This window comes from Lepidochelys kempii, chromosome 8 (assembly GCF_965140285.1).
Source record: "Lepidochelys kempii isolate rLepKem1 chromosome 8, rLepKem1.hap1, whole genome shotgun sequence".
In the NCBI taxonomy this organism is placed as follows: Eukaryota; Metazoa; Chordata; order Testudines; family Cheloniidae; genus Lepidochelys; species Lepidochelys kempii.
In genome coordinates, this window is record NC_136387.1 from 95,074,272 (window position 1) to 95,100,952 (window position 26,681).

General features: G+C 45.1%; 1 protein-coding gene across 1 annotated transcript in view; it reads left to right on the forward strand.

Annotated features, from left to right (window-relative positions):
* The first annotated feature begins 1,148 nt into the window (after nucleotides 1–1,148).
* The window catches only part of DHCR24 (24-dehydrocholesterol reductase), a 28,724-nt gene continuing 3,191 nt past the window's right edge, over nucleotides 1,149–26,681 (forward strand). The window contains exons 1-8 of the mRNA XM_073357600.2: nucleotides 1,149–1,434; nucleotides 18,560–18,715; nucleotides 20,103–20,208; nucleotides 20,732–20,850; nucleotides 20,941–21,204; nucleotides 23,766–23,909; nucleotides 24,654–24,851; nucleotides 26,124–26,302. Of these exons, the coding sequence (XP_073213701.1) occupies nucleotides 1,204–1,434; nucleotides 18,560–18,715; nucleotides 20,103–20,208; nucleotides 20,732–20,850; nucleotides 20,941–21,204; nucleotides 23,766–23,909; nucleotides 24,654–24,851; nucleotides 26,124–26,302 (1,397 nt within the window). The 5' untranslated portion in view covers nucleotides 1,149–1,203. The remainder of the gene's footprint in view (nucleotides 1,435–18,559; nucleotides 18,716–20,102; nucleotides 20,209–20,731; nucleotides 20,851–20,940; nucleotides 21,205–23,765; nucleotides 23,910–24,653; nucleotides 24,852–26,123; nucleotides 26,303–26,681) is intronic.

The window sequence follows — 26,681 nt, forward strand, 5'->3', positions numbered from 1 at the left end:
TCAGTGGGGGGGTATAAAGGTGAGGAGGGGCTCTGTGAGGGGTGGGGGCACAGGTCAGTCGGGGGCGAGGGAGGGGCTCTGCGAGGGGTGCGGGCACAGGTCAGTCGGGGGCGAGGGAGGGGCTCTGCGAGGGGTGGGGGCAGAGGTCAGTTGGGGGGGCGAGGGAGGAGCTCTGCGAGGGGTGGGGGCACAGGTCAGGCGGGGGCGAGGGAGGGGCTCTGTGAGGGGTGGGGGCACAGGTCAGTCGGGGGCGAGGGAGGGGCTCTGCGAGGGGTGGGGGCAGAGGTCAGTTGGGGGGGGCGAGGGAGGAGCTCTGCGAGGGGTGGGAGCACAGGTCAGGCGGGGGCGAGGGAGGGGCTCTGCGAGGGGTGGGGGCACAGGTCAGTTGGGGGGGCGAGGGAGGGGCTCGGCGAGGGGTGGGGGCACAGGTCAGTCGGGGGCGAGGGAGGGGCTCTGCGAGGGGTGGGGGCACAGGTCAGGCGGGGGCGAGGGAGGGGCTCTGCGAGGGGTGGGGGCACAGGTCAGGCGGGGGCGAGGGAGGGGCTCTGCGAGGGGTGGGGGCACAGGTCAGTTGGGGGGGCGAGGGAGGGGCTCGGCGAGGGGTGGGGGCACAGGTCAGGCGGGGGGGCTAGGGAGGGGCTCTGCGAGGGGTGGGGGCACAGGTCAGGCGGGGGCGAGGGAGGGGCTCGGCGAGGGGTGGGGGCACAGGTCAGTTGGGGGGGCGAGGGAGGGGCTCGGCGAGGGGTGGGGGCACAGGTCAGTTGGGGGGGCGAGGGAGGGGCTCGGCGAGGGGTGGGGGCACAGGTCAGGCGGGGGCGAGGGAGGGGCTCGGCGAGGGGTGGGGGCACAGGTCAGGCGGGGGCGAGGGAGGGGCTCTGCGAGGGGTGGGGGCACAGGTCAGTTGGGGGGGCTAGGGAGGGGCTCTGCGAGGGGTGGGAGCACAGGTCAGGCGGGGGCGAGGGAGGGGCTCGGCGAGGGGTGGGGGCACAGGTCAGTTGGGGGGGCTAGGGAGGGGCTCTGTGAGGGGTGGGGGCACAGGTCAGTTGGGGGGGCGAGGGAGGGGCTCTGCGAGGGGTGGGGGCACAGGTCAGTTGGGGGGGCGAGGGAGGGGCTCTGTGAGGGGTGGGGGCAGAGGTCGGTGAGGGAGGGGCTTGGTGAGGGGCAGGGCTGCAGGGCGCAGGCAGGGACTTCTAGGGGCTTGGGATGGACCCCTTGCTATCGCTGGGTGCTGGGCTCCTGCTACTCGCGCTGTGGGTGCGGCACAAGGGGCTGGAGTACCTGCTGGTCCATCACCGCTGGGTCTTCGTCTGTCTCTTCCTGCTGCCCCTCTCTGTCCTCTTCGATATCTACTACCAACTGCGGGCCTGGGCCGTGTGGAGGCTGCACAGTGCCCCCCGGCAGCACGGCCAGCGTGTCCGCCACATCCAGGCACAGGTGAGATCAAGGGGACCCTGCGGTGGGGTTCGGGGTGAGGGGAAACATTGATGGGGAAGGAGGTGCAAGGGATGGCAAGAAGGAGGAGAAAGCTGGGGCGCTGGGGGAGGAGACCCTGTCTGGCTTTGGTGGTAAACTCAATCTGAGATTATTATAAGATCCTTTTTTTTAGAACATGTTAGTTAACTTCAGCTAGCTGTTGTGGTTTAAGAAAGGGCCTAAGAGGCACATGCTGCCCTGGCTTCTGTTAGAAGCTGGTGCAGCCTGGAGCTGCCTCCTTGTGAGTAAAGGATCTTGCTGGGAGCAATGCTCTGCAATCTGCACTGCCTGCTTGTGTCAGAGTAACAGCCGTGTTAGTCTGTATTCGCAAAAAGAAAAGGAGTGCTTGTGGCACCTTAGAGACTAACCAATTTATTTGAGCATAAGCTTTCGTGAGCTACAGCTCACTTCATCGGATGCATACTGTGGAAACTGCAGTCATTATGCAAGGTAGCCTATTTCCCCTTGTTTTTTCCTACCCCCCCCCCCAGACGTTCTGGTTAAACTTGGATTTATGCTGGAAATGGCCCACCTTGATTATCATACACATTGTAAGGAGAGTGGTCAGTTTGGATGAGCTATTACCAGCAGGAGAGTGAGTTGGGGGTGGGGGGGTGAGAAGACCTGGATTTGTGCTGGAAATGGCCCACCTTGATTTTCATACACATTTGTAAGGAGAGTGGTCAGTTTGGATAAGCTATTACCAGCAGGAGAGTGAGTTTGTGTGTGTGTGGGGGGGGGGGGGGGCAGAGGGTGAGAAAACCTGGATTTGTGCTGGAAATGGCCCAACTTGATTATCATACACATTGTAAGGAGAATGATCACTTTAGATAAGCTATTACCAGCAGGAGAGTGGGATGGGAGGAGGTATTGTTTCATGGTCTCTGTATATATAATGCCTTCTGCAGTTTCCACAGTATGCATCCGATGAAGTGAGCTGTAGCTCACGAAAGCTTATGCTCAAATAAATTGGTTAGTCTCTAAGGTGCCACAAGTACTCCTTTTCTTTTTGACTGCTTGTGGTTTTCCATGTGAAACTTGGGCTGTTGGTTTTAGCCTTTAAAGCCCTAAGCCATTTACCTTCTCACTCAGAGACACTGTCTCTCTCCATGACATACTGCCATAGTTGAGGTCAGCACCGGTGCTCAAACTGGAGCTTTATGGATATAAACAAGGGAGCTGCTGATAGGGTGTTCTCTGTGAGAGTTCCTCAGTTTTGGAATTTACTTGTGTTGCTGGTCCAAAACAGCCTGAATTTGATGATCTTCAGGGCATCTTTCAAAACTTATCATTTTTCCCAGGCAGTTGAAAACTTAGCAGGGCCATTGCAAAGGTAGGGAATTGTTTATTCTTAAATTAAATTTATTCTTAATTCTTAAACTTGTTTACAAGAATAGTTCGTTGACCGACTGTTCAAACCCCAATTTGGAGGACCAGAGGACTGCTTTTTATCTGGTCCGTACCCCGGGATCTGTCCAGGTGGGGTAGCCCTACCAGGAGTTAAAGCTCCCACTAGCTAGCTCACAACAGGGTCATTAGACCACACAAGCCTTTCCCAGGGAAGTCTGACATTTCAGAAATAGCCTGACTCTCTGATGCTAGGTTATCTTAAATTGTACTGTAGCACTTTGGGTGCATTTTTAAGAAAGGACACCCGAGTGTTTGGATAGGCACCATTTTTATAAATCTAATTGTGATTCTGGTGTATCAGGTACCAGCTAATGCCAAGGCTGTAGTTATCAGTTGAGCATGAGCAAATTCATAGCCGGAAACCAGACCAGGTCACCTATATGTTAGTATTGTTCAAGATAAGCGTTAGACTTGCAAGGTTGTGTTTAGACTCTACAATGCCTGTAAGTTGCTGCATTCATTAATCTTACTTGTAATGTCTGTATCCCAGGCTATAAGGTAATTTGTAAAAGGAAACTTACGTCTGTAAAAATGCCTGCTCTGAAGTTGTGAACTGAGGCAGGAGGAGTGGTTCCCCTGCCATCAAGAAGGATTATCAAACCTAAGTGGGCCAGTGTGAAGCATCTCGATACAAAGATTGGGCTAATGGTAAAGGTGCTTTGTGCAAGGAAGTTTGTGCCATCAGCTTGAATTCTGGATGAACAAAATAACATGAACATTCTTCATCTCTTTGCCGTTTGGACTCTCACTGGGCCGGAATTAGGAAACAAAAGCAGAGATGCCCAAGGTCAACCTGGTTAGCCTTAAAAGACATTTATACTACAACTCTGTCACATTTTGGAACTAGATTGTAACTCATTTGTATATATGTGTTGCCTGCTTTAACCTGTAAATAACTCTCTCATTTCTTTTTCCTAGTTAATAAATCCTGAGTTACTTTACTATAGGATACTCCTGGGGGAATTTTGCACATGTGCAGAATTCATGTCTGGCACAGATTTTTTTTTTTTCTGCTCAAAAAATACATTCTGCCTGAGAAGTGCTGCAGTTCAAAAGCCACTGTGGCGCCAGAACAGACAGCAGCAGCTGACTGGCAGTAAGCCCACTACCTTCATCACAGCATGATGGAGCAAAGTTGGGAGGCACAGGATACGGGAGGGGGGAGGATAACAGACAGAGTGGGGCACGTGGAGCTGCTGAGAGGGGTCACAGACTGGGGTTCAGAAAACTTGATGGGGGGACAGACAGGGCCGGGGGCTCAGAAGCTAGTGGGATGACAGCATTGAGCCAGGGGCCACACGGGGGCAGGGGAGGGCAGATATGTCTGACTGAATGGAAGAGGCTAAGGCTCAGTCATGGTCTGCATGGGGGAGGCTCTCCAATTCCTTACCAATCCCCCCGCCCCCCAAATACCTGTTCCATACTTCTCCCATGCACACCCAACAACCCTCCCGGTTCACTCCCAGGCTCCTTCCCTCTCCCTCAGCTCCTCCATTACCTGTGACTCCCCCAAGCCTTTGCACTATTCCTGGGGGGTGCAGGAAATATGTTTCTATGTTGTAGTTTAAATGAATTGCTCAAAGTTCTGTATTAATTTGCCTTGTAAGGAATCTATTTGTCAAAAAAACATTTCCTGGATCTTTTTGTCTCTATTATTACAGATATACTTGCTGACAGGTATTTCAAAATAAATTACCAAAATAATTTAAACTGGCATTATTATACTGTGTTATTTTGACAAATAAAATATGCAGAATTTTGTAGAATTTTATATTTTTTGGCGCAGAATTCCCCTAGGAGTGTATAGGGTTGTCTTTAGTGTGAGATCTGAGGTACAAATTGATGTGGGGTAAGTGTCTCTCTTGGTACTCGGAGCAACTTGAATATTTTGTGGTCTTTGGTATAAGTGACCATTTATCACTAAGTCTAGCTTGCGTGGGTGTCAAGATGGACTGGAGTGCCCAAAGGGACTGTCTGGGACCCCATGGTAAGATCGTTATAGTGCTTCAGAGTTCACATTTGTTATTGGGTTGGGAAAATCTAATCATAGAATATACAGCCAGTTTGGGATGTATGCCCTGCTTTTTGACAGCCTGCCCTGAGGTCGGCACTCAGAGTCATGAGCTGCTCCAGATAGCACAACACTAATAATAATGGTTTTATTGGTTTTTTTCAACTTGATATGTTTCCTGTTGAGGGGGGATGGTGTCATTTATGTAATAGCTTTAACAAAGGGTTTAACAGAGACCTCAGTGGTTCAGGAGCCAAATTAGCGATCAGCATTACTCAAAAGAGCCACAGCAGTGTGAATTCATTGTTTCATTTACTATAGTACTCTATACTCATATTTAAACAGTGTGACGAGAAATGTTTAGTTTATATATAAAGATTTGCATAGCAAAATGATTGACCAAGTATTATTATTTTATCAACTAGAATTGGTTAATAACCATAAGCATCCTGATTGGTTAATAACTCATACTGGTTAATAATTAAATCACACTGTTTTAATATCATGTGCTGCAAAAACCTCATGTGACACATTAAAGAGCAAGAGCTTGGAAGCCTCACTCTGAATATCACTGAGCTAGACAAATACAGACTGGAAATATGGTATACATTTTTAATAGGGAGGTTAATTAACTATTGGAACAATTTACCAAGAGTTGGGGGTGGATTCTCCATCCCTGACAATTTTTTAAAACAAGATTTGAACTTTTTCTAAAAGGTACGCTGCAGGAATTATTTTGGGGAGGTTGTATGTCCTGTGTTACACAGGAAATCAGAGTAGATGATCACAATGGTCCCTTCTGGTCTTGGAATCTATGAATTGGAGTTGGTGAATACTTCTCTGCTTATCTGTCTCTTTCTGTAATGTTCATTTGCAAGTCCAGATTTGAATCCAGTCTTTGGTGCCCAATTACAGCAAGAGGATATTAAGAAAAAAAGAAAGGAAGACAATGAAATTGTATCAATGCATCTGTATTTTACTCTGCAGTTTACATTGCAGCACAAAACAATGCAATATGCCATCATACCCATAACTGTGAGAACAAAAGACTGTCTCCCTGCTCTTTCTCTATTAGATATAAGAGTAACATGTAAATTGGGCACAGATTACTGTTTGTCTAAATCCTTCCCCAGTTCCTACTAAAGCAACTGACCTTAGGTTATGGGTAAGGCTAAGATTTTAGTCACAGATATTTTTTGTAAAAATCACAGACAGGTCACGGGCAATAAAAAAAAAAAATTCACGGAAGCCTGTGACCAGTCTGTGACTTTTGCTAAAAATATCTGTGACAAAATGGGGAACCGCGTGGTCCCCACACTGCCTACAACAGCTGGGCAGCTGCATGGGCCCCGGCTCAGAGCTCCAGGGTCCCCCGCCGCTTGGAGCTGCAGGGTCTCCCTGCCACTCGTGGCTCGGAGCTCCGGGGACCCACACTCCCTGCAACAGTTGGGAGTTGCAGGAGCCCACAGCAGCCAGGAGCTGTGGGGTCCTCCTGACATGGCTTGGAGCCCCCTGCTGCCCACGGCAGCTGGGAGCTCCTAGGGGCCACCGCCACCCATGGATGCCGGGAGCTGTGGGGTACCTCCACTGCCCGAGGCGCGGGGTCCCCAAGCTCTGAGCAACTATGAGTGGTGGGGAGACCCTGCAGCTCCCAGCCTCCACTGGCTGAAGTCACAGAGATCTCTGGAAGTCATGGATTCCATGACTTGGCAACCTCCGTGACAAAATCGTAGCCTTAGTTATGGGTGTGCAAAAAAGTTATATTACTGACAATAAATGTACATTGTTGTTGTTACTAAAATAACATAAGTATATATTTACATATCCTTACCTTGCCAATAACATATATTATTCATATAGTACTTTACATTTTTAAATCATTGTGGATACATTACTAGTCCTAATAAATACATATACAGTAAAATGAATAACCCTGTACAGTCTCTTTGTTCCATGCTGAAGTCTGTCTTTGGTATGTTTGTATAGATGATTTCGACACTCCCACCAATTGCTTTTCTTTTCCTGTATGAAATTAGTACTTGATTACAGAATTGCATCCTTTTGTGCTGATGCAGTTGCAGAGCTGGGGCCATAGGTTACACAACTCTTAGCTAAAATCCATTAAATTTCTTTCTTTCCTTCTCTGTGCTTTGGGTTTGGGATTCTGTATGGGAGCTCTTGTATAAACTGTAGTATGAATAACTGAACATTCAAAATCTGGTTGTCTCATTAATACAGTTCTTATAAAAATCACTATGCATATTATCCCTTGCTGGATGGTTTATTTAATATTGTGTATTAATATTGTTTTTCTTCATATCTGAACATCCTACATTTCATTATTAGTTCAAATAGATAATTGAGAATGGAAGTAAGTCAAGATGTCTGGAGTGGCTAAGTAGGGTGAGAGCTAACCTCAGGGCAGACCATTACAAACCAGGGCACAAACTGGTTGTGAGTTCTATACTTAGATTTCACCAACCAAGTATCAAGTGTAAACTCCTCAGGCACTATAACAGCCTAACCATGAAGTCACAGTGTCCTTGGATACTCCAGTCTATCTTGCCACCTAGGCAAACTTGCCTTTGTGATAGATGGTCTCTTAGCACCAAAAATCACAATAATATTCAGGTTACTCCCAATCCCAAAGGACCAGTCACTTACCCCAGTTAATTGCACTTTAGATCTTACACCAAAGACAACACTTATAGCGAATCCTAGAATAAATTAACTGAAGATTTATTAACTAAGTAAAAGAAATAAGGATTATTTAGAAGGTTAATGCAAGTAAACATACATGCACAAATGAGTTCATCTTAGGCACTGTCCCCTCTAAGCTGTGCGTGTGTGCGCACGCACATGTATCCTAAACCTCACGCACACGGTGAAAAATCACACACACCAAGATTTGCACAGAAGAGCAACAATTTGCACAGAAGAAATTTTTTGCACACACGGCCTGTCAAAAATTAGAGGGAACATTGGTCTTAGGTTCCAAAAGGAAATAGAAGCTGCTGTAATATGCAAGCTCCATGTGTCATCTAGGGCTAAACCAGGCTAAGTACCTGGGGATCCCTTGCTTATGCTTGAAAATCTTGCCTGCCCCAAGTCCAAGCAGCATAGAGATGCACTTCCTTCATATCAGAGATTTTTATTCCCTTCTCCTAGAGTCCACACTGGTGGGACAAGCCCCCATGCATGTCTCCTTTTCATTGGTGTTGGGGAGAGCAATTAACAAAGTCTTTTGTCCTCTGATGTTCTACAATGGTTTGTCTGGCATCTGTGGGCCTTCTTTTGTTGGGCAGGAGATGATAACTCCTGTGGTAAACTAGTATTTCACACTTGGTAATGCTTCTCTCCTGACTGTGGCAGTTTACAGTTTCAGAGTGTAAACTTTTACTGATACAGAGCAAACACTTAACTATTATATTATGGCATGTGATACAGATATCAGAGAGATTACTGCATGCAGCCACTTAAAAGCATTTCATAGAGTGTAAACACTTAGCATATTTTCATAAACCTAATACCTATTTTAACAATACTAACATACAACTGAACCAGACTTGTTTCCAGCTATGCATTTGTCAGTGTCAGTTGAGGCCTAGGTCCCTTGGCATGAGCGGGCACCTGGTCAGCCACATCACAGTAGGGTTTGTTTTTCTTCTGCTGTGACTTCTGCCATGATTTCTAGAAGGGAGTTTGGAATTTTATTTCTGTTGCATAATATTTATGGCAGTTCTGTCATTCTTGACTGCTCCATTTTTCCTGTTTGTTACACTCATCTCAAATATGATAGGTACACCGGATATTAGTCTGTTTGGTGTATCCTTCAAGCTCTTTAGTCCTCAGGAGTGGGCTATATTATATAATATATTGCCTGTGATTCTTTTTCTCTAAATACGAATCATACTAGATCTGTAAATGTACACTTAGATACATGCATGTGGTATGTAGATTCCCCCTCTACACCCTCCCCATGTCAGTTCTCTTTCAGACTATAAGCCAGATTTTTTGTGCATTATCAGATGCAGTCTCACTGATTTTCATGGAGTGGTGCCTACTTATGCCAGTGATGGTTTGCCCCCCTGCCATCTAGCCTGTGGATTTTAAAATATTATTTGCTAGTCATTTTCTGACTCTCATGACTAACGCTCAGGCATATGGATTTATTACTGCTGCTACATTCAGATAACTAGAACCACCAGAGGTATTCTACTAAAAAGTTCACAAGCTAGTATATATCAGTTTGGAACATGTCTGCTAAATGCTATTAAAATTTTAAATAGGAATATTCAAACCACACTAGTGACAGAAAGACATAAACAAACACAGCCTGTATGGAACTACTATAAGTGGGTGGCATAACTGGTTAGAAAACAATGCCCAAGGAGTAGTTATCAGGGGTTCACAATCAGGCTGGAAGAGCATATTGAGTGGGGTCCCTGTTCAATATCTTCATCCATTATTTAGATAATGGCATAGAAAGTACATTATAAAGTTTGCAGATGATACCAAGATGGGAGGGGTTGCAAGTGCTTTGGAGGATAGGATTAAAATTCAAAATGATCTGGAGAAACTGGAGAAGTGGTTTGAAGTAAACAGGATGAAATTCAATAAGAACAAATGCAAAGTACTCTACTTAGGAAGGAACAATTGATTTCACACATTCAAAATGGGAAATGACTGCCTAGGAAGGTTTCAGAGTAGCAGCCGTGTTAGTCTGTATTCGCAAAAAGAAAAGGAGTACTTGTGGCACCTTAGAGACTAACCAATTTATTTGAGCATGAGCTTTCGTGAGCTACAGCTCACTTTATCGGATGCATACCGTGGAAACTGCAGCAGACTTTATATACACACAGAGAATATGAAACAATACCTCCTCCCACCCCACTGTCCTGCTGGTAATAGCTTATCTAAAGTGATCATCAGGTTGGGCCATTTCCAGCACAAATCCAGGTTTTCTCACCCTCCACACCCCCCCCCCCCCACACACACACAAATTCACTCTCCTGCTGGTGATAGCCAGCTGGTGATAGACTTGTCACTTTGGATGGGCTATCACCAGCAGGAGAATGAATTTGTGTGGGGGGTCGAGGGTGAGAAAACCTGGATTTGTGCTGGAAATGGCCCAACCTGATGATCACTTTAGATAAGCTATTACCAGCAGGACAGTGGGGTGGGAGGAGGTATTGTTTCATGATCTCTGTGTGTATATAAAGTCTGCTGCAGTTTCCACGGTATGCATCTGATGAAGTGAGCTGTAGCTCACGAAAGCTCGTGCTCAAATAAATTGGTTAGTCTCTAAGGTGCCACAAGTACTCCTTTTCTTTTTGCCTAGGAAGGAGTACTGCAGAAAGAGATCTGGGGGTTATAGTGGACTGATAAGCTAAATATGAGTCAAGAGTGTAACACTTGCAAAAAAAATGAACAACATTCTGGGATGTATTAGCAGGAGTATTTTAAGCAAGACACAAGAAGTAATTCGTCCATTCTACTCAGGGCCGTCCTTGGGATTTATGGGGCCTAACGCAGTATTATTAAACTGGTGCCCCTATGCCCGACGGCAGCCCAGGCTTGCAGCCCGGGTCTGGGTGCGGGGGGAGAGGGATGAGGCAGCAAAGGATACCGAGACGCTCGGCCCACCTCATGGCAGCGGAGAGTCACAGTTCCCCGCAGAGACCCCAGTACCCTCTCCCTCACGCAAAATGCGTGGCGCCAGCCCATACAACTCTGTGAATACGGCCCCTGCCTAAGGACACTGCAGCACATGCTGGGTGTGCAGGAGCCACCCTGCTACCTGCTGTCATGGGCAGTGGGTCAAGCTGCCGCCTGGGGAGGCTAGCTCCCTAGCTCATCTCTTCTGCCTGTGGCCCCACCCATACTCCACTCTTGCTTTGCCCCAGGCCCTGCCCCACTCTGCCCAGGCCCCGCCCTCTCCCCACTGTCTCCCTCCTCTCTTCCCTCCCCCACCCTGCTCACCCCCTTCCAGCCAAATCCATGAACCCAAATGAAGCAAATGACATTTGAAAAAAAGCCTCTTCTGCAATTTCTTTCTAAAGAAAACGGAGCATGTTTTCCACTGCATGCCAGATGATGAAGATTGGACATAAATTAAAAGCACTAAATTTGGGAATAAAAAATGTCAGTCACAGGTTTTTTGATATGCCCTGAAGTTTGTCAGAGATTTATTTGCAAAAACTTTGCAGTAAGGGCGAGTCAGCTGTCATGCTGAATACAACATTACATATTATGGAATACATGATGCAGCTCTTCTCTGTTTTACATTTTCTTAATCAGTATTTCTCAGCTGATTTTATATTTTAAATGTACTCTTAAACCTTCATAAAGTAATCATTCCAGATTACTACATATTTAACTCACTGAAACAAAGGCATTATTTTAAATTAATCAGTCACAGAGGTTTAGTGTGTTTATAACAATGTTCATTGCTTTTAGAAAAAGGGAACACTAATTTACTTTATGTGATCTCCATAAAAATAGACATGTTTATGAAATTTCACCAACTTTAAAAAATACGTTTCCAAATATTTTAGGCACAACAAAGGATTTTATATCTTACTAGGTACTGATTTTGCTGGAGGGTTCTCTTAAAACTAGTTCATCAGACAGAAGTAAAGAAAGGGAAACTCTTTGTCAGGCTATCTGGAAGGAAAGGGGTGTTGTTCCTTTAGGGCTCTCTTCAACGGGGGTGTGGGGATGGGGAGGGGGTGAAGGAAGAAAGGGATGGACAGAAAGAACAGAAAGACTTCGGAAGCAAGTTTTTTTTACTATAGTAATTAAAATTAAAATGTGTATTTTAGGTAAGGGTGGTCTTTTGAAGGATTTATTTAAAAAACTCTATGTCTGAAGATCCAAGCATTTAAGGCTAAAGATGATTGTACATCTAAAAATCTATGCGAGGATATTTTAGAGATGTGATTTTATAATCTTCACCAACTCACTAATGAAATATTTTTAAAGCAAATTTTAAATGAAGGTCCTGTAGACTAATATATTCTGAGTAAATATTACAGTAATGCATAACTGTTTTTGTCAGTAAATTCAGAAACTGACCCTATATATATATATATATATATATATATATATATATATATATATATATATATACACACCTGAGGGTTGGCAAATGCCTGTTAAATGGCTTCATTACCACTTGAATGGCTCTTTAACAGTTTCAATGTTGTGCTAATAGGTCTGGCAGGCTGGAAGACTTTTTCACTTTTAAGGTACTAGATCCCCTCCAGAGTAAGAGTCACCAGACTGCAGCAGCTAGCTGTGGGAGCCTGCAGGAAGGGTCAGAACAGGGATAGGAAGAGCTGGGAGGGTGATCACTAATACCCAGTGGTGCCCCAAATTTTCAGGTGCCCTACGCAGCTGCGTATTCTGTGTATGCCTAAGGACAGCCCTGATTCTAATCTGCACTGATAAAGCCTCAACTGAAGTATTCTGTCCAGTTCTGGGTGCCACATTTCAGGAAAGATGTGAACAAACTGGACAAAGTACAGAGGAGAGCAACAAAAAAGATTAAAGGTCTAGACAACATGACCTATGAGGAAAGATTGAAAACGTTGGTTTGTTTAGTCTGGAGAAGAGAAGACTGAGGGCAGACGTGATAAGTTTTCAAGGACATAAAAAGTTGTTACAAGGAGGAGGGAGTAAGGTTGTTCTCATTAACCTCTAAGGGTATGTCTACACTACGAAATTAGGTCGAATTTATAGAAGTCGGTTTTTTTGAAATCGGTTTTATATATTCGAGTGTGTGTGTCCCCACAGAAAATGCTCTAAGTGCATTAAGTGCATTAACTCGGCGGAGCGCTTCCACAGTACCGAGGCAAGCGTCGACTTCTGGAGCGTTGCACTGTGGGTAGCTATCCCACAGTTCCCGCAGTCTCCGCTGCCCATTGGAATTCTGGGTTGATATCCCAATGCCTGATGGGGCTAAAACATTGTCGCGGGTGGTTCTGGGTACATATCGTCAGGACCCCGTTCCCACCCTCCCTCCCCCCGTGAAAGCAAGGGCAGACAATCATTTCGCGCCTTTTTTGTCTGCTGCCAGCCAAAGATGTAAAGGATCGATGGAGTGGGTCAGAACAAGAAATAGACCAGATTTGTTTTGGACTCTTTTTCCTCCTCCCCTGTCTAGATCACACTGCAGTCAGTCACAGAGAAGGCGCAGCGAGGTTAATCTAGCCATGTATCAATCAGAGGCCAGGCTAACCTCCTTGTTCCAATAACAACGATAACTTTGGTGCACCATTTCTTATTGGAACCCTCCGTGCAGTCCTGCCTGAAATACTCCTTGATGTACAGGCACACCCTTTGTTGATTTTAGCTCCCTGAAGCCAACCCTGTAAGCCGTGTCGTCAGTCGCCCCTCCCTCCGTCAGAGCAACGGCAGACAATCATTCCGCGCCTTCTTTCTGTGCGGACGCCATACCAAGGCAAGCATAGAGGCCGCTGAGCTCATTTTGGCAATTAGGAGCACATCAACCACCACACGCATTATCCAGCAGTATATGCAGCACCAGAACATGGCAACGCGATACCGGGCGAGGAGGCGACGTCAGCGCGGTCCCGTGAGTGATCAGGACATGGACACAGATTTCTCTGAAAGCATGGGCCCTGCCAATGCATGCATCATGGTGCTAATGGGGCAGGTTCATGCTGTGGAACGCCGATTCTGGGCTCGGGAAACAAGCACAGACTGGTGGGACCGCATAGTGTTGCAGGTCTGGGACGATTCCCAGTGGCTGCGAAACTTTCGCATGCGTAAGGGCACTTTCATGGAACTTTGTGACTTGCTTTCCCCTGCCCTGAAGCGCATGAATACCAGGATGAGAGCAGCCCTCACAGTTGAGAAGCGAGTGGCGATAGCCCTGTGGAAGCTTGCAACGCCAGACAGCTACCGGTCAGTTGGGAATCAATTTGGAGTGGGCAAATCTACTGTGGGGGCTGCTGTGATGCAAGTAGCTCACGCAATCAAAGATCTGCTGATATCAAGGGTAGTGACCCTGGGAAATGTGCAGGTCATAGTGGGTGGCTTTGCTGCAATGGGATTCCCTAACTGTGGTGGGGCTATAGACGGAACCCATATCCCTATCTTGGCACCAGAGCACCAAGCCGGCGAGTACATAAACCGCAAGGGGTACTTTTCGATAGTGCTGCAAGCTCTGGTGGATCACAAGGGACGTTTCACCAACATCAACGTGGGATGGCCGGGAAAGGTGCATGACGCTCGCATCTTCAGGAACTCTGGTCTGTTTCAAAAGCTGCAGGAAGGGACTTTCTTCCCAGACCAGAAAATAACTGTTGGGGATGTTGAAATGCCTATATGTATCCTTGGGGACCCAGCCTACCCCTTAATGCCATGGCTCATGAAGCCGTACACAGGCAGCCTGGACAGTAGTCAGGAGCTGTTCAACTACAGGCTGAGCAAGTGCAGAATGGTGGTAGAATGTGCATTTGGACGTTTAAAGGCGCGCTGGCGCAGTTTACTGACTCGCTTAGACCTCAGCGAAACCAATATTCCCACTGTTATTACTGCTTGCTGTGTGCTCCACAATATCTGTGAGAGTAAGGGGGAGACGTTTATGGCGGGGTGGGAGATTGAGGCAAATCGCCTGGCTGCTGGTTACGTGCAGCCAGACACCAGGGCGGTTAGAAGAGCTCAGGAGGGCGCGGTACGCATCAGAGAAGCTTTGAAAACCAGTTTCATGACTGGCCAGGCTACAGTGTGAAAGTTCTGTTTGTTTCTCCTTGATGAAACCCCCCGCCCCTTGGTTCACTCTACTTCCCTGTAAGCTAACCACCCTCCCCTCCTCCCTTTAATCACCGCTTGCAGAGGCAATAAAGTCATTGCTGCTTCACAGTCATGCATTCGTTATTCATTCATCACACAAATAGGGGGATGACTACCAAGGTATCCCAGGAGGGGTGGTGGAGGAGGGAAGGAAAATGCCACACAGCACTTTAAGCACAGCACTTTAAAAGTTTACAACTTTAAAATTTATTGAATGACAGCCTTCTTTTTTTTGGGCAATCCTCTGTTGTGGAGTCGCTGGTTGGCCGGAGGCCCCCCCACCGCGTTCTTGGGCGTCTGGGTGTGGAGGCTATGGAACTTGGGGAGGAGGGCGGTTGGTTACAGAGGGGCAGCAGTGGCAGTCTGTGCTCCAGCTGCCTTTGCTGCAGCTCAACCATACACTGGAGCATTCTGGTTTGGTCCTGCAGCAGCCTCAGCATTGAATCCTGCCTCCTCTCATCACGCTGCCGCCACATTTGAGCTTCAGCCCTGTCTTCAGCCCGCCACTTACTCTCTTCAGCCCGCCACCTCTCCTCCCGGTCATTTTGTGCTTTCCTGCACTCTGACATTATTTGCCTCCACGCATTCGTCTGTGCTCTGTCAGTGTGGGAGGACAGCATTAGCTCGGAGAACATTTCATCTCGAGTGCGTTTTTTTTTCTTTCTAAGCTTCACTAGCCTCTGGGAAGGAGAAGATCCTGTGATCATTGAAACACATCCAGCTGGTGGAGAAAAAAAAAGGGACAGCGGTATTTAAAAAGACACATTTTATAAAACAGTGGCTACAGTCTTTCAGGGTAAACCTTGCTGTTAACATTACATACATAGCACATGTGCTTTCGTTACAAGGTCGCATTTTGCCTCCTCCCACCGCGTGACTACCCCCTCAACCCTCCCCCCTCCCCGTGGCTAACAGCGGGGAACATTTCTGTTCAGCCACAGGCAAACAGCCCAGCAGGAATGGGCTATACTGAGTGTCCCTGAAGAAAAGCACCCTATTTCAACCAGGTGACCATGAATTATATCTCACTCTCCTGAGGATAACACAGAGAGAGAAAGAACGGATTTTGGTTGAATGCCAGCAAACATACACTGCAATGCTTTGTTCTACAGTGATTCCCGAGTATGTGTTACTGGCCTGGAGTGATAAAAGTGTCCTACCATGAAGGACGAAATAAGGCTGCCCTCCCCAGAAACCTTTTGCAAAGGCTTTAGGACTACATCTAGGAGAACCGCAAATGCCAGGGCAAAGTAATCCTTTCACATGCTTGCTTTTAAACCATGTATAGCATTTTAAAAGGTACACTCACCAGAGGTCCCTTCTCCGCCTGCTGGGTCCAGGAGGCAGCCTTGGGTGGGTTCGGGGGGTACTGGCTCCAGGTCTAGGGTGAGAAACAGTTCCTGGCTGTCGGGAAAACCGGTTTCTCCGCTTACTTGCTGTGAGCTATTTACAACCTCCTCCTCATCATCATCTTCTTCGTCCCCAAAACCTGCTTCCGTATTGCCTCCATCTCCATTGAAGGAGTCAAACAACACGGCTGGGGTAGTGGTGGCTGAACCCCCTAAAATGGCATGCAGCTCATCATAGAAGCGGCATGTTTGGGGCTCTGACCCAGAGCGGCTGTTCGCCTCTCTGGTTTTCTGGTAGGCTTGCCTCAGCTCCTTCAGTTTCACGCGGCACTGCTTCGGGTCCCTGTTATGGCCTCTGTCCTTCATGCCCTGGGAGATTTTCACAAAGGTTTTGGCATTTCGAAAACTGGAACGGAGTTCTGATAGCACGGATTCCTCTCCCCAAACAGCGATCAGATCCCGTACCTCCCATTCGGTCCATGCTGGAGCTCTTTTGCGATTCTGGGACTCCATCATGGTCACCTGTGCTGATGAGCTCTGCATGGTCACCTGCAGCTTGCCACACTGGCCAAACAGGAAATGAGATTCAAAAGTTCGCGGTTCTTTTCCTGTCTACCTGGCCAGTGCATCTGAGTTGAGAGTGCTGTCCAGAGCGGTCAGAATGGAGCACTCTGGGATAGCTCCCGGAGGCCAATACCATTGAATTGTGTCCACAGTACCCCAAATTCGAGCTGGGAACGTCGATTTAAGCGCTAATCCACTTGTCAGGGGTGGAGTAAGGAAATCGATTTTAAGAGCCCTTTAAGTCGAAATAAAGGGCTTCACTGTGTGGACGGGTGCAGGTTTAAATCGATTTAACGCTGCTAAATTCGACCTAAAGTCCTAGTGTAGACCAGGGCTAAGGATAGGACAAGAAGCAATGAGCTTAAATTGCAGCAAAGGAGGTTTAGGTTGGACATTAGGAAAAACTTCTCAACTGTCAGAGTAGTTAAGCACTGGAATAAATTGCCTAGGGACGTTGTGGAATCTCCGTCATTGGAGGTTTTCATGAACAGTTTAGACTAACACCTGTCTGGAATAGTCTAGTTATTACGTAGCCCTGCTTTGAGTTCAGGGGACTGGACTAGATGACCTCTTGATGTCCCTTCCAGTTCTACACTTTTATGATTCTATTATATGTAGAATAATATAGTTAAACACTATCAAATTGGGGTGAGGGGGAGGTTTTTACTTACAGTTTTGTTATAGATTTTTGTACTTCACAGCGTCAGTTTAATCATAATTGTGACAGAGATGGCAGTTTCCTGCAATATCCCCAACATACCTTATTGAAGTAGCTTTAAGTATCTTAGGAGTTCATGTTATTAAAAATGCAAATGTTTATATATTATTGTGGTATTGTATGTAATATCTGAAACCCTGGGAAGTGTTACGAGTAAGGCTACGATTTAGTCATGGGTATTTTTAGTAAAAGTCATGGACAGGTCACAGGCAATAAACAAAAATTCACGGCCCATGACCTGTCCATGGCTTTTACTAAAAATACTCTTGACTAAATCTTGTGGGGGAGTGCTGCTAGGGAGCGGGTCCCGTGGGGGCCACTGCTCCGGAGTGGGCCCAGCGGCAGGAGCTGCTGGGGCCACTGAGCAGTGGCTGCTCCGGCCATCCCCTGGGACCGTTGCTCAGGTGGTCCCCGAAGCCAGCTGCTTGGGCAGCCCTGGGGTCAGCTGCATCGGCTGCTGCAGAAGTCACGGAGGTCGCGGAAAATTACGCAATCTGTGACTTTCACAACCTCTGTGACAGACATGGAGCCCTATTTATGAGGTTTAAAGGACTGTTCGAAATAAGGGACCAAGACAATAATGAACTTTTAAAGTTAAGTAGGTTTCCCAGGAAATCTCTAGGAGAAAGGATATGCAGATACAATTACTCTGGTTATAGAAGAACTCAGCCTTTTGAAGCTTTGCCTTGATGTCGGGGCAAAGGGGAGAGAGAACCTTTTTATCTGTTGATCACCTGTTGCATGAGGACAGATTTAAAAAAATATATATATAAAGAAGGGACGTTCAGATACGTGAGTGGGCTTGCTGTGAGCTAACAACTGTTGGCTGGCTGGAGCCCTTGTTGAAGTCAGGGTGATCTCTGGTAAGCTTATTACCATGATGGTAGGTTCTTCTGTTGTTAATGCTTTTCCTTAATAATAAATGTGCTTGCTTAGAAAGAGCTATGTGATAACTTAATTGTGGCAATTACACTATTTACCATCTCTGAGGAGGAAAGTAAAGCAAGCCTGCAGAGGCAGTCTAACTTTGCTGGGAAATTCACAGTGTAGGCTGGGAGATGCGCAGCCTCGAAACATCCTGGTTAGGAGGGAGAGAGATACATGTCTCTGCTCAGTGGAGTCAACAGCTGGGGGGCTGGAAGCTTAAGAGTGTTTGCCCTTGCTGGACCACAAGGAGGAATTGCCCTGAACTATGACAATAACCTTTTACAGGTGCAGGAATGGAAAAATGAAGGCGGGAAAACATACATGTGTACTGGCCGACCTGGCTGGCTAACAGTATCACTTCGTGTTGGAAAGTACAAGAAGACTCATAAGAATATAGTGATCAACTTAATGGACATTCTAGAGGTAGACATTGAAAGACAGGTAATACTAAAATTTTTACATTTAGTACTAAAGTTTACAACACTTATTATGATTATTGCTTAAAAGGACACTAAATTCCCTGAAGGTAATTGAAACCCACTTTTTAAAAAATTATACAAATCCAAGAGTGAATGTTCTCATGTCAGCCTTTTTTAATGTGAAAAGGGTTGTTGCTTTTTTTGTCCTTTTGGATTTAAATATTCCCTTACAGTGTTGGAAATCCAAACACATCTGCATTGTGCCTCTGCGTGGGAAACAGACAATCTTAACAGACCCATATTCTGAGTGGTCAGGAAATATTTGGATACTAGAAGGGAGTATTTTCATGAGTTTAGCTAGATTAACTAAAATTGATTTCAAGTTAAACTAATAAAATTTTCTAGTATAGACAAAGGCAGAGGGAGGAATCTGTACCGGATGAATGTAATCTCATAACATAGGATCTGGAGCACTGATTGTGACTATTCGGTATTCTGTGTCATGTCCTCCTCACATCATCAGAGAGCAATCCTTCCTGAACTTTCCACCAGGTACTGAAGACAGGGTTTGGGGAAACTCCAAATATAATGGTAAAATTAACTAATATATATTTAATGCTCTATTTGGGCTTTTTGTTAAGTGTGGTATATATTATGAGGAAGATCTTTAAAATATCTTAAATTAAACTATTATCCTTTAATAAACAAGGTCTAGTTGTGTCAGAAAACTCAATGCCCATTCACATCAGTTGGTGTTGTACACCTTTGTGACACCTTTGCATCTGATTTCTGATGTTAGAGATTCTGAAACTTTTTGGAATACTTTCCTCTCCTCACTAATGGTGACACTTCTGCCTGTTCTGAAGTGTTATGGTAAATCCTTGATTCAAGGCACCAGTGTCAAGTCAACACATCAAAATGGTTCCATTTAAATAACGCACGTACTTGATTTGTGCAAATCCTGTGGGTAGTTACAAACTGAAGTTGTACAACCATAGGTTCACCTTTGCATAACCCCAGCTTCATGCATATTGCAGGATTTGTGCAACTAACATGATCCTGCCAAGTGTGCGCACACTTTTCCATGAAATTTAAGCCTTAAAGTAGTTTTACAAATAGTAAACGCATTATGAATATCAGATTTTGAAAGGATTGCGTAGTGCTTTTTTTTTTTAAACATGTAACATCTGTTTAACAAGCTGAGCTCTGAAAAATCAGTTTGACTTATGTTTTGGAGATTGAACCACACGTTTCTTTTCAAGATGTGGTAGGTGGGAGGGGGGAACAGTCTCTTAACTATTTTTCGTTACACTCCTGAGTGTCTAAATTAAAGAGCAGAATTGATAATAAGAAGTGTGATTAACATTTGTGTGGTGTCAGCATTAATACTTGAATGCTTTCTCTCTTAGGTTGTCCGTGTGGAACCGTTGGTCACCATGGGGCAGTTGACAGCTCACCTGAATCCTATGGGCTGGACTCTTCCAGTGGTACCAGAACTCGATGATCTCACAGTAGGTGAGAATTGTTTATAATGGTTAAAAAGCATGACTTTTGCTGTATTTTAAATAGCTGTTTATGCAGTTTACTATGTTGTTCAGTCTCGGTTTTCTCAGAAATATATATATATTTTTTTAAATTCTTGCTGAATTTTGTATTCTGCTATCACACATTATCTAGAGAGACAAGGTGGGTGAGGTAATAACTTTTATTGGCCCAGCCTCTGTTGGTGAGAGAGACAAGCTTTTGAGCTTACATGGAACTCTTCTCATAAGCTTGTCTCTCTCACCAACAGAAGTTGGTCCAATAAAAGATTGTGTCTCACCCACCTTGTCTGTCTAATATCCTGGGACCAACACAGCTACAACAACACTGCATATGATATATTTTAGACATGCATCTGCTCTTTAAAACTGCTACCAGGAACAACATGAAAGACTTCATTTTCCAGAAGCCCTATTTAATTTTTTTCGTCTTTGTTCTCAGACTATTTTCATTTTAAAGGGAAATATGTTTCAATTGATTACATTCTCTTGTTAAGGTGGTCTGATCATGGGAACTGGCATTGAGTCTTCATCCCATATCTATGGACTATTTCAACATACCTGTTTGGCCTACGAACTTGTTCTTGCTGATGGAAGCCTTGTGAGATGTACACCAGTAAGATAAAATGTTATTTTGCTATGATTTACAATGTTATCAGTTGTTGTGTGGATGGACATATGATTTAGTATGACGTACTTTTTGCAGGCTGAAAACTCAGACCTATTTTATGCAGTGCCTTGGTCTTGTGGTACTCTGGGATTCCTTGTTGCTGCGGAAATAAAAATAATTCCTGCTAAGAAATATGTAAAATTACATTACAAGCCTGTGAGAGGTTTGGAAAAGATCTGTGAAAAGTTTACTGAGGAATCTAAAAAGAAAGATAATAACTTTGTGGAAGGACTGGTATACTCCTTGGAAGAAGCAGTCATTATGACGGGAGTCTTGACTGATGAAGCTGAAGACAGCCAGGTAACTAAAAGGAATACTATTCTTAAATAAGATTTTTAGTTCTCTTGCATGTAAAATATTCCAGTGTATGACAGTAAAACGAAAACAGTAATAGGATCAGTACAAGAGGTATATTTTTAATGGATATTGAATTTGCTTGAATGGTCGAATATACGTAACATTAGAATTTTGCAGGTAACTATCAATTCAGACTGTAAGCTCATATATTTCCTAAAGTGACAGGTCTTTTCCCATCTCTAGCATACATAATAGATGCTGCCTTGCAACTCCAAGAAGAAAAGAACCAACTTGAACAGTATATAGGAACAACACAATGCTTTAAGATAGGAAACACATCTGGAGGGAGATGTAGTCACAGTGCAATTACCCAGACTAACATCTGACTAGAAAATCAGGGTTAATGTTAACATGCCGTGGGTCTCTTTTGTGGCAGCTCTTCCGAAATGCTGACCGCTCTACAGAAACACTGAGGCTGTTAGTTCATTACTGGCTTGAGAACAGAGTAACATTCCTAGAGTACTGACATCAGTTCCCATACTCAACTTTCTTTGGGCAGGCCAAACCTTATTTTAATTCATCCTTAATGAGGAAAGCTTATGGGACACACACATTGGCACACTATAATAATTACTCCTGGGGGATTCTGTGCCACTGCAGACGTGCACAACTCATATCCCCTGCAAATTTTTTTTGTTTTCTCTGCAGAATAATAGATTCTGATGGGGAAGCAAAGAGAAGCCGCGAGAGGGGTCATGCACCCCTTATGGGCAGCAGTCCCGAGCGAGCGCAACACAAGCAGCTGAGAGAGACGTAAATCACTGCCTTGGCGGGGCAGGCCTGGGCAAGCGCACGAGACTCCCTCTCGCTCACTATCGCGGTGCGCCTGGCGCAAAGGGACAGGGCCCTGTGGTGTTTCTGTGGCAGTCCCAGCCCCTGCGCTGTGGCAGGGTCGGGTGCAGCCTCACGGCTGAGTCCATGTCTGGGGCGGGGGAAACTAGGGGGCTGTAGGGTGATTCCCTCCGGCCCTCCGCCGCAAACCTCCATACAGCCAGTTGACTGTAGTCCTCTCTGGGAGGCAGCCTCAGTGCACACCCCATGTCCCCATCGGTGCCCCCATCCTGCAGAGGTATGGGGCTCACACAAGCAGCAGTGGGGAAACTGTGGGGAGCCTTGGCCAGGAGCACCATGTAGGGAGGCAGGGGGGCATCTCCCTCCCACCCCCAAGTTTCTCACCAGAGTTCTGCTCATGGCACACACCCCAGCTCCAGGCAGAACTCTTACCTGCAGCAATGTGCGGGCAGGTTCTCTCCTCCAGGAGCTGGGGTTCTCCAGCTGCGGCTCCCGCAGTCAGTTTTCTGCACTGTCCTAGGGCCTCTGGTGGTGGGGCTGGCAAGGAAGGGATCAGTCAGGGTGTGAAGGGGGAGCACAGGGTCCCCAGTGGTGGTGGTGGGAGCATAGGGTACCCTGTGGAGGGGGTGGGTAGGTGGGAGCATATGTGCCCCAATGATGCGGGGTGGAGCAGAGGGGCCCCAGTGCTGGGGAGAATGGGGGGGAAGCAGTGGGACCACAGAGCTCCCAGTGGGGTAGGGGTGCGGGAGGGGGCAGTGGGGTGGGAAAGAGGAGTAAAGCGCCAGGGGAAGGAGAGGTGAGGACCATGCTCCTGAGGGAGGAGGGTGAGTGTGGGAGAAGCAGCTGAGGGGGAACAGTCCCTGGATCCTGAGGGATGGGGAGCTGAAGAAGGGTGGGAGGCTAAGAGCAGCTAAGTGGGTCTTGGGGTCTGTTTGCCCTCAGAGAAACAGGGAGCATCCTCACCTCTTCCTGGGAAGAGATTGGGGACAGACCCCATTAAGCTAATGCATTCTCTCAACTGACTAACCTGCTCTCTGCCACCTTCTCCATCTGGTAACTTATAACTTGATCTTGCAGTGAGGATCCATGTGAGTGCAGGGGTTTCTCTACTCCTGGGGGAATCTTTTTTGTTGTTTGTATTGTTACAAACATACTTGCTGGAGGTATGTTGAAATAAATTTCCAAAATAATTGAAACTGGCATGATTATATTGTGTTACTTTGACAAATAAAATATGCAGAATTTTAAAATATTGTGTGCAGAATTTTTAAATTTTTGGCGCAGAATTTCCCCAGGAGTAAATAATACTTAATAATACCTAGCTCTTAAATAGAACGTTTATTCAGTAGCTTTCTAAGTACTTTACAGAGGCGATTAGCATCATAATTCCCACTTTACAGATGGGGGAGCCAAGGCACAAGTACTTGCCCACAGCCATTCAGCAGACCAACAGCAGAGCCAGAAGTAGAATATAGGTCTTCTGAGTGCCCATCCAGTGCTTTATCCACAAGGTCACACTACAATATGAAAATCATGTTTAAAAAGTCCGAAACGCTTTCTTAGCATTAAGACTGTTCTTTCCTTAGTGTAATTCCAAAGTGAAAAAATCTGGGGGCACCATGAACATTTATATTACTGAATTTTCAAGTAAGGGATATTTATTCTTTATATTGGTGTTTGTTTGCTGATATGTAATATATCTTTATTTTCAGATAAACAGAATTGGTAACTACTACAAACCATGGTTTTTTAAGCATGGGGAGAAGTATCTGAAGGCTAATCAAACTGGAATAGAGTACATTCCCTCAAGACATTACTACCACCGACATACCAGGAGTATCTTCTGGGAACTCCAAGTAAGACTTTAGACAAAGAAGATTTTAATATTTGTTTTGGGGTACTTTGTACATACTCACTGCACAGCCAATGTTCTTTTCCCTTGGGAGCCACCTATGTCCATCATAGGTGAGTAACTCCTTTCCTTAAGACAGAAATCCAAATGAAGTGGTGGCAGATTTAGGGATTTCTCTTGTGACAATGTCTATTTTTGCATTCCTTTCTGACTTTTTTTATATAAATGTATGACTGTAAAAGATAATATTGCCAGCACCTTCCCTTTTTAGTTTCTCTTTTAGGCCCACATTCAGGAAAGCACTTAAAAAACTTATTTTAGCTTTTATCAGGCATGTTCTAAGTACTTTCCTGAACTGGGACTTTAAAAAGATAAAACCAGGAAATTCAGTGCAAAAACACGAATGCACACTTATGGCTGAGAATTTACTCTGCCTACATGTGCCCAGCTGTGCCCAGGGTTGCTGTGGAACCACCACTTTGAATTTCATCATCTAAATTATTGTCATGATAAGCATTAGTGTAGAATTTTACACTACATAAGTCCCCATTGTTGAATTTAGGGTTGCATGTTGTTCGTACCTGTATTAATGTAGCCTGATGTGACTATCAGCAATTAAAACTATTGAAAGAAAATATGATTTAATGTTGCTTTCAAAATCCAAATTCTGAAATATTGATTTTCAGCTCACTTGATTTTACTACCAGTTTCTTTTTTTCTTTTCTTTTTTTTCCATTTTCTCTTAAAGGATATCATTCCCTTTGGCAATAACCCTGTTTTTCGTTACCTGTTTGGCTGGATGGTTCCTCCAAAAATCTCACTATTAAAACTGACACAAGGAGAAGCTATTCGAAAGCTGTATGAGCAACATCATGTTGTACAAGACATGCTGGTCCCTATGAAAATCCTTGAAAAATCTATCCGTACCTTCCACAGCGACCTGAATGTAAGAACACATTTCTCTAAAACCTGGTAAATGGAAGATTGCCCTATGAATGGTGATTATTGGCATTAGTACACAGTAGTGCCTGTTGCAGAAAATATATATCAGTATGCTAAATTTGAGAGAATTTTGCCAACTAATTAAATACTATTAGGCGGCAGGTAAAATGAAATGCTCTAACAAAAAGAAGCAAGAAAAACTTGATATTCAGAAATACTTGATTTTGTAGCTTTAACTCACAATTTTTAAAAGAAAATTCTATCACTTTATCCTTTTTTACTTGGCAAAATTGGAAATCAGATTTCTATTTCTGCAAAATCACTTGAGCCCCGAAAAGAGTGTTGGGAATTAACACTTGCTTTCCAAGTCATTGACTTCAGTTGTTTCAAGAAATACAGACTTCTGGACTTGAACTTTGGTCTTAGCGGGTACCAGTAAAATGCCTTTCACTCCTTTAGTTTTACTTGTAATTTAAATCTAAATATGAGTTCAGTTAATGACTTGGGATCTGAGACAGTTTTTCATTAGTGTTTTAAAGCTATTCCGTTTATTATCTAGATCAGTGTTTCTCAACCTGGGGGTCATGACCCCTCGGGGGGTTGTGGGAGAAGTTTAGGGGGGTCGCAAGCAGGGTTGCCGTTAGGGGATAGGAATCAGGGCAATTGTATGGGGCCCCATGCCACAGAGGGCTCCACAAAGCTAATTTATATGTCTCAGCCCTGCGCCACAAGCTTAAATTGGGGGGGGTCACAATTTTTTCGGGGAGTGGAGGGGAGTATCATGATTTATTTTTTTTAAGTCCAAAGGGGCTCGCCAGCACAAAAAGGTTGAGAAACACTGATATATATAGTGCACTAATTTGTTGCATTTTCTGACTTTCTTCCTTGCTTTTTGGTATCTTATTCAACTTGTGTAAGTTTTACTATAAGGTGAAACTAGTTGGAACAGCAGAAGGGGGGAGGGATAGCTCAGTGGTTTGAGCATTGGCCTGCTAAACCCAGAGTTGTTAGTTCAATCCTTGAGAGGGCCATTTAGGGATCTGGTGCAAAAATTGGGATTGATCCTGCTTTGAGCAGGGGGTTGGACTAGATGACCTCCTGAGGTCCCTTCCAAGATTCTGTGATTCTATGAGTTGAAAAGGGGCATCTGTATAAGTTCTGTACTGAAAATTGGAGAAGAGTTGTGCAATTTTCTCTCTCTGTTTTTTCATGCTTTATTAACAGATAACTGATATTTTGTACTGTTAAAATTGGTGATACAAAATTATCTTTGCAGGTTTACCCACTGTGGTTATGTCCTTTCATATTACCCAATAACCCTGGCATGGTCCACCCGAAAGGAGATGAAATGGAGCTCTATGTAGATATAGGAGCTTATGGAGAGCCTAAAACAAAACAGTTTGAAGCCAGGGCATCTATGAGACAAATGGAAAAGTTTGTAAGAAATGTGCATGGGTAAGAGTCCTCGTCTTCAGGATAGCACCATATAATTTATTGCCTTGCAGCTTAATCAGATTTACTTAACTTTCAGTTATTACAGTATTTAAGTACTGATTCTGATTTTATATATTCAGTATGACTGTCTTTTTTTAATTTTAATCATTGCTTGCATACAAAAAAACATGCTGGTTGAGATTCTGTGCAGTGCCTCTAAGTAGCATAGAATTTGCATCCCCGAGGGAGTGGTGGCTAAAGGTGGCTTTAAACTGTTTTTGCACCCTCCCGATATTCGGCTGCTCCAGGGGCTGGAAAGGCCTCACATGCAAATTAAACAGCCTGTCTGCTATTTAGTGGCGTGTCTGCATTACAGCAGCCTCTGCTGGTTGCCCTGTAG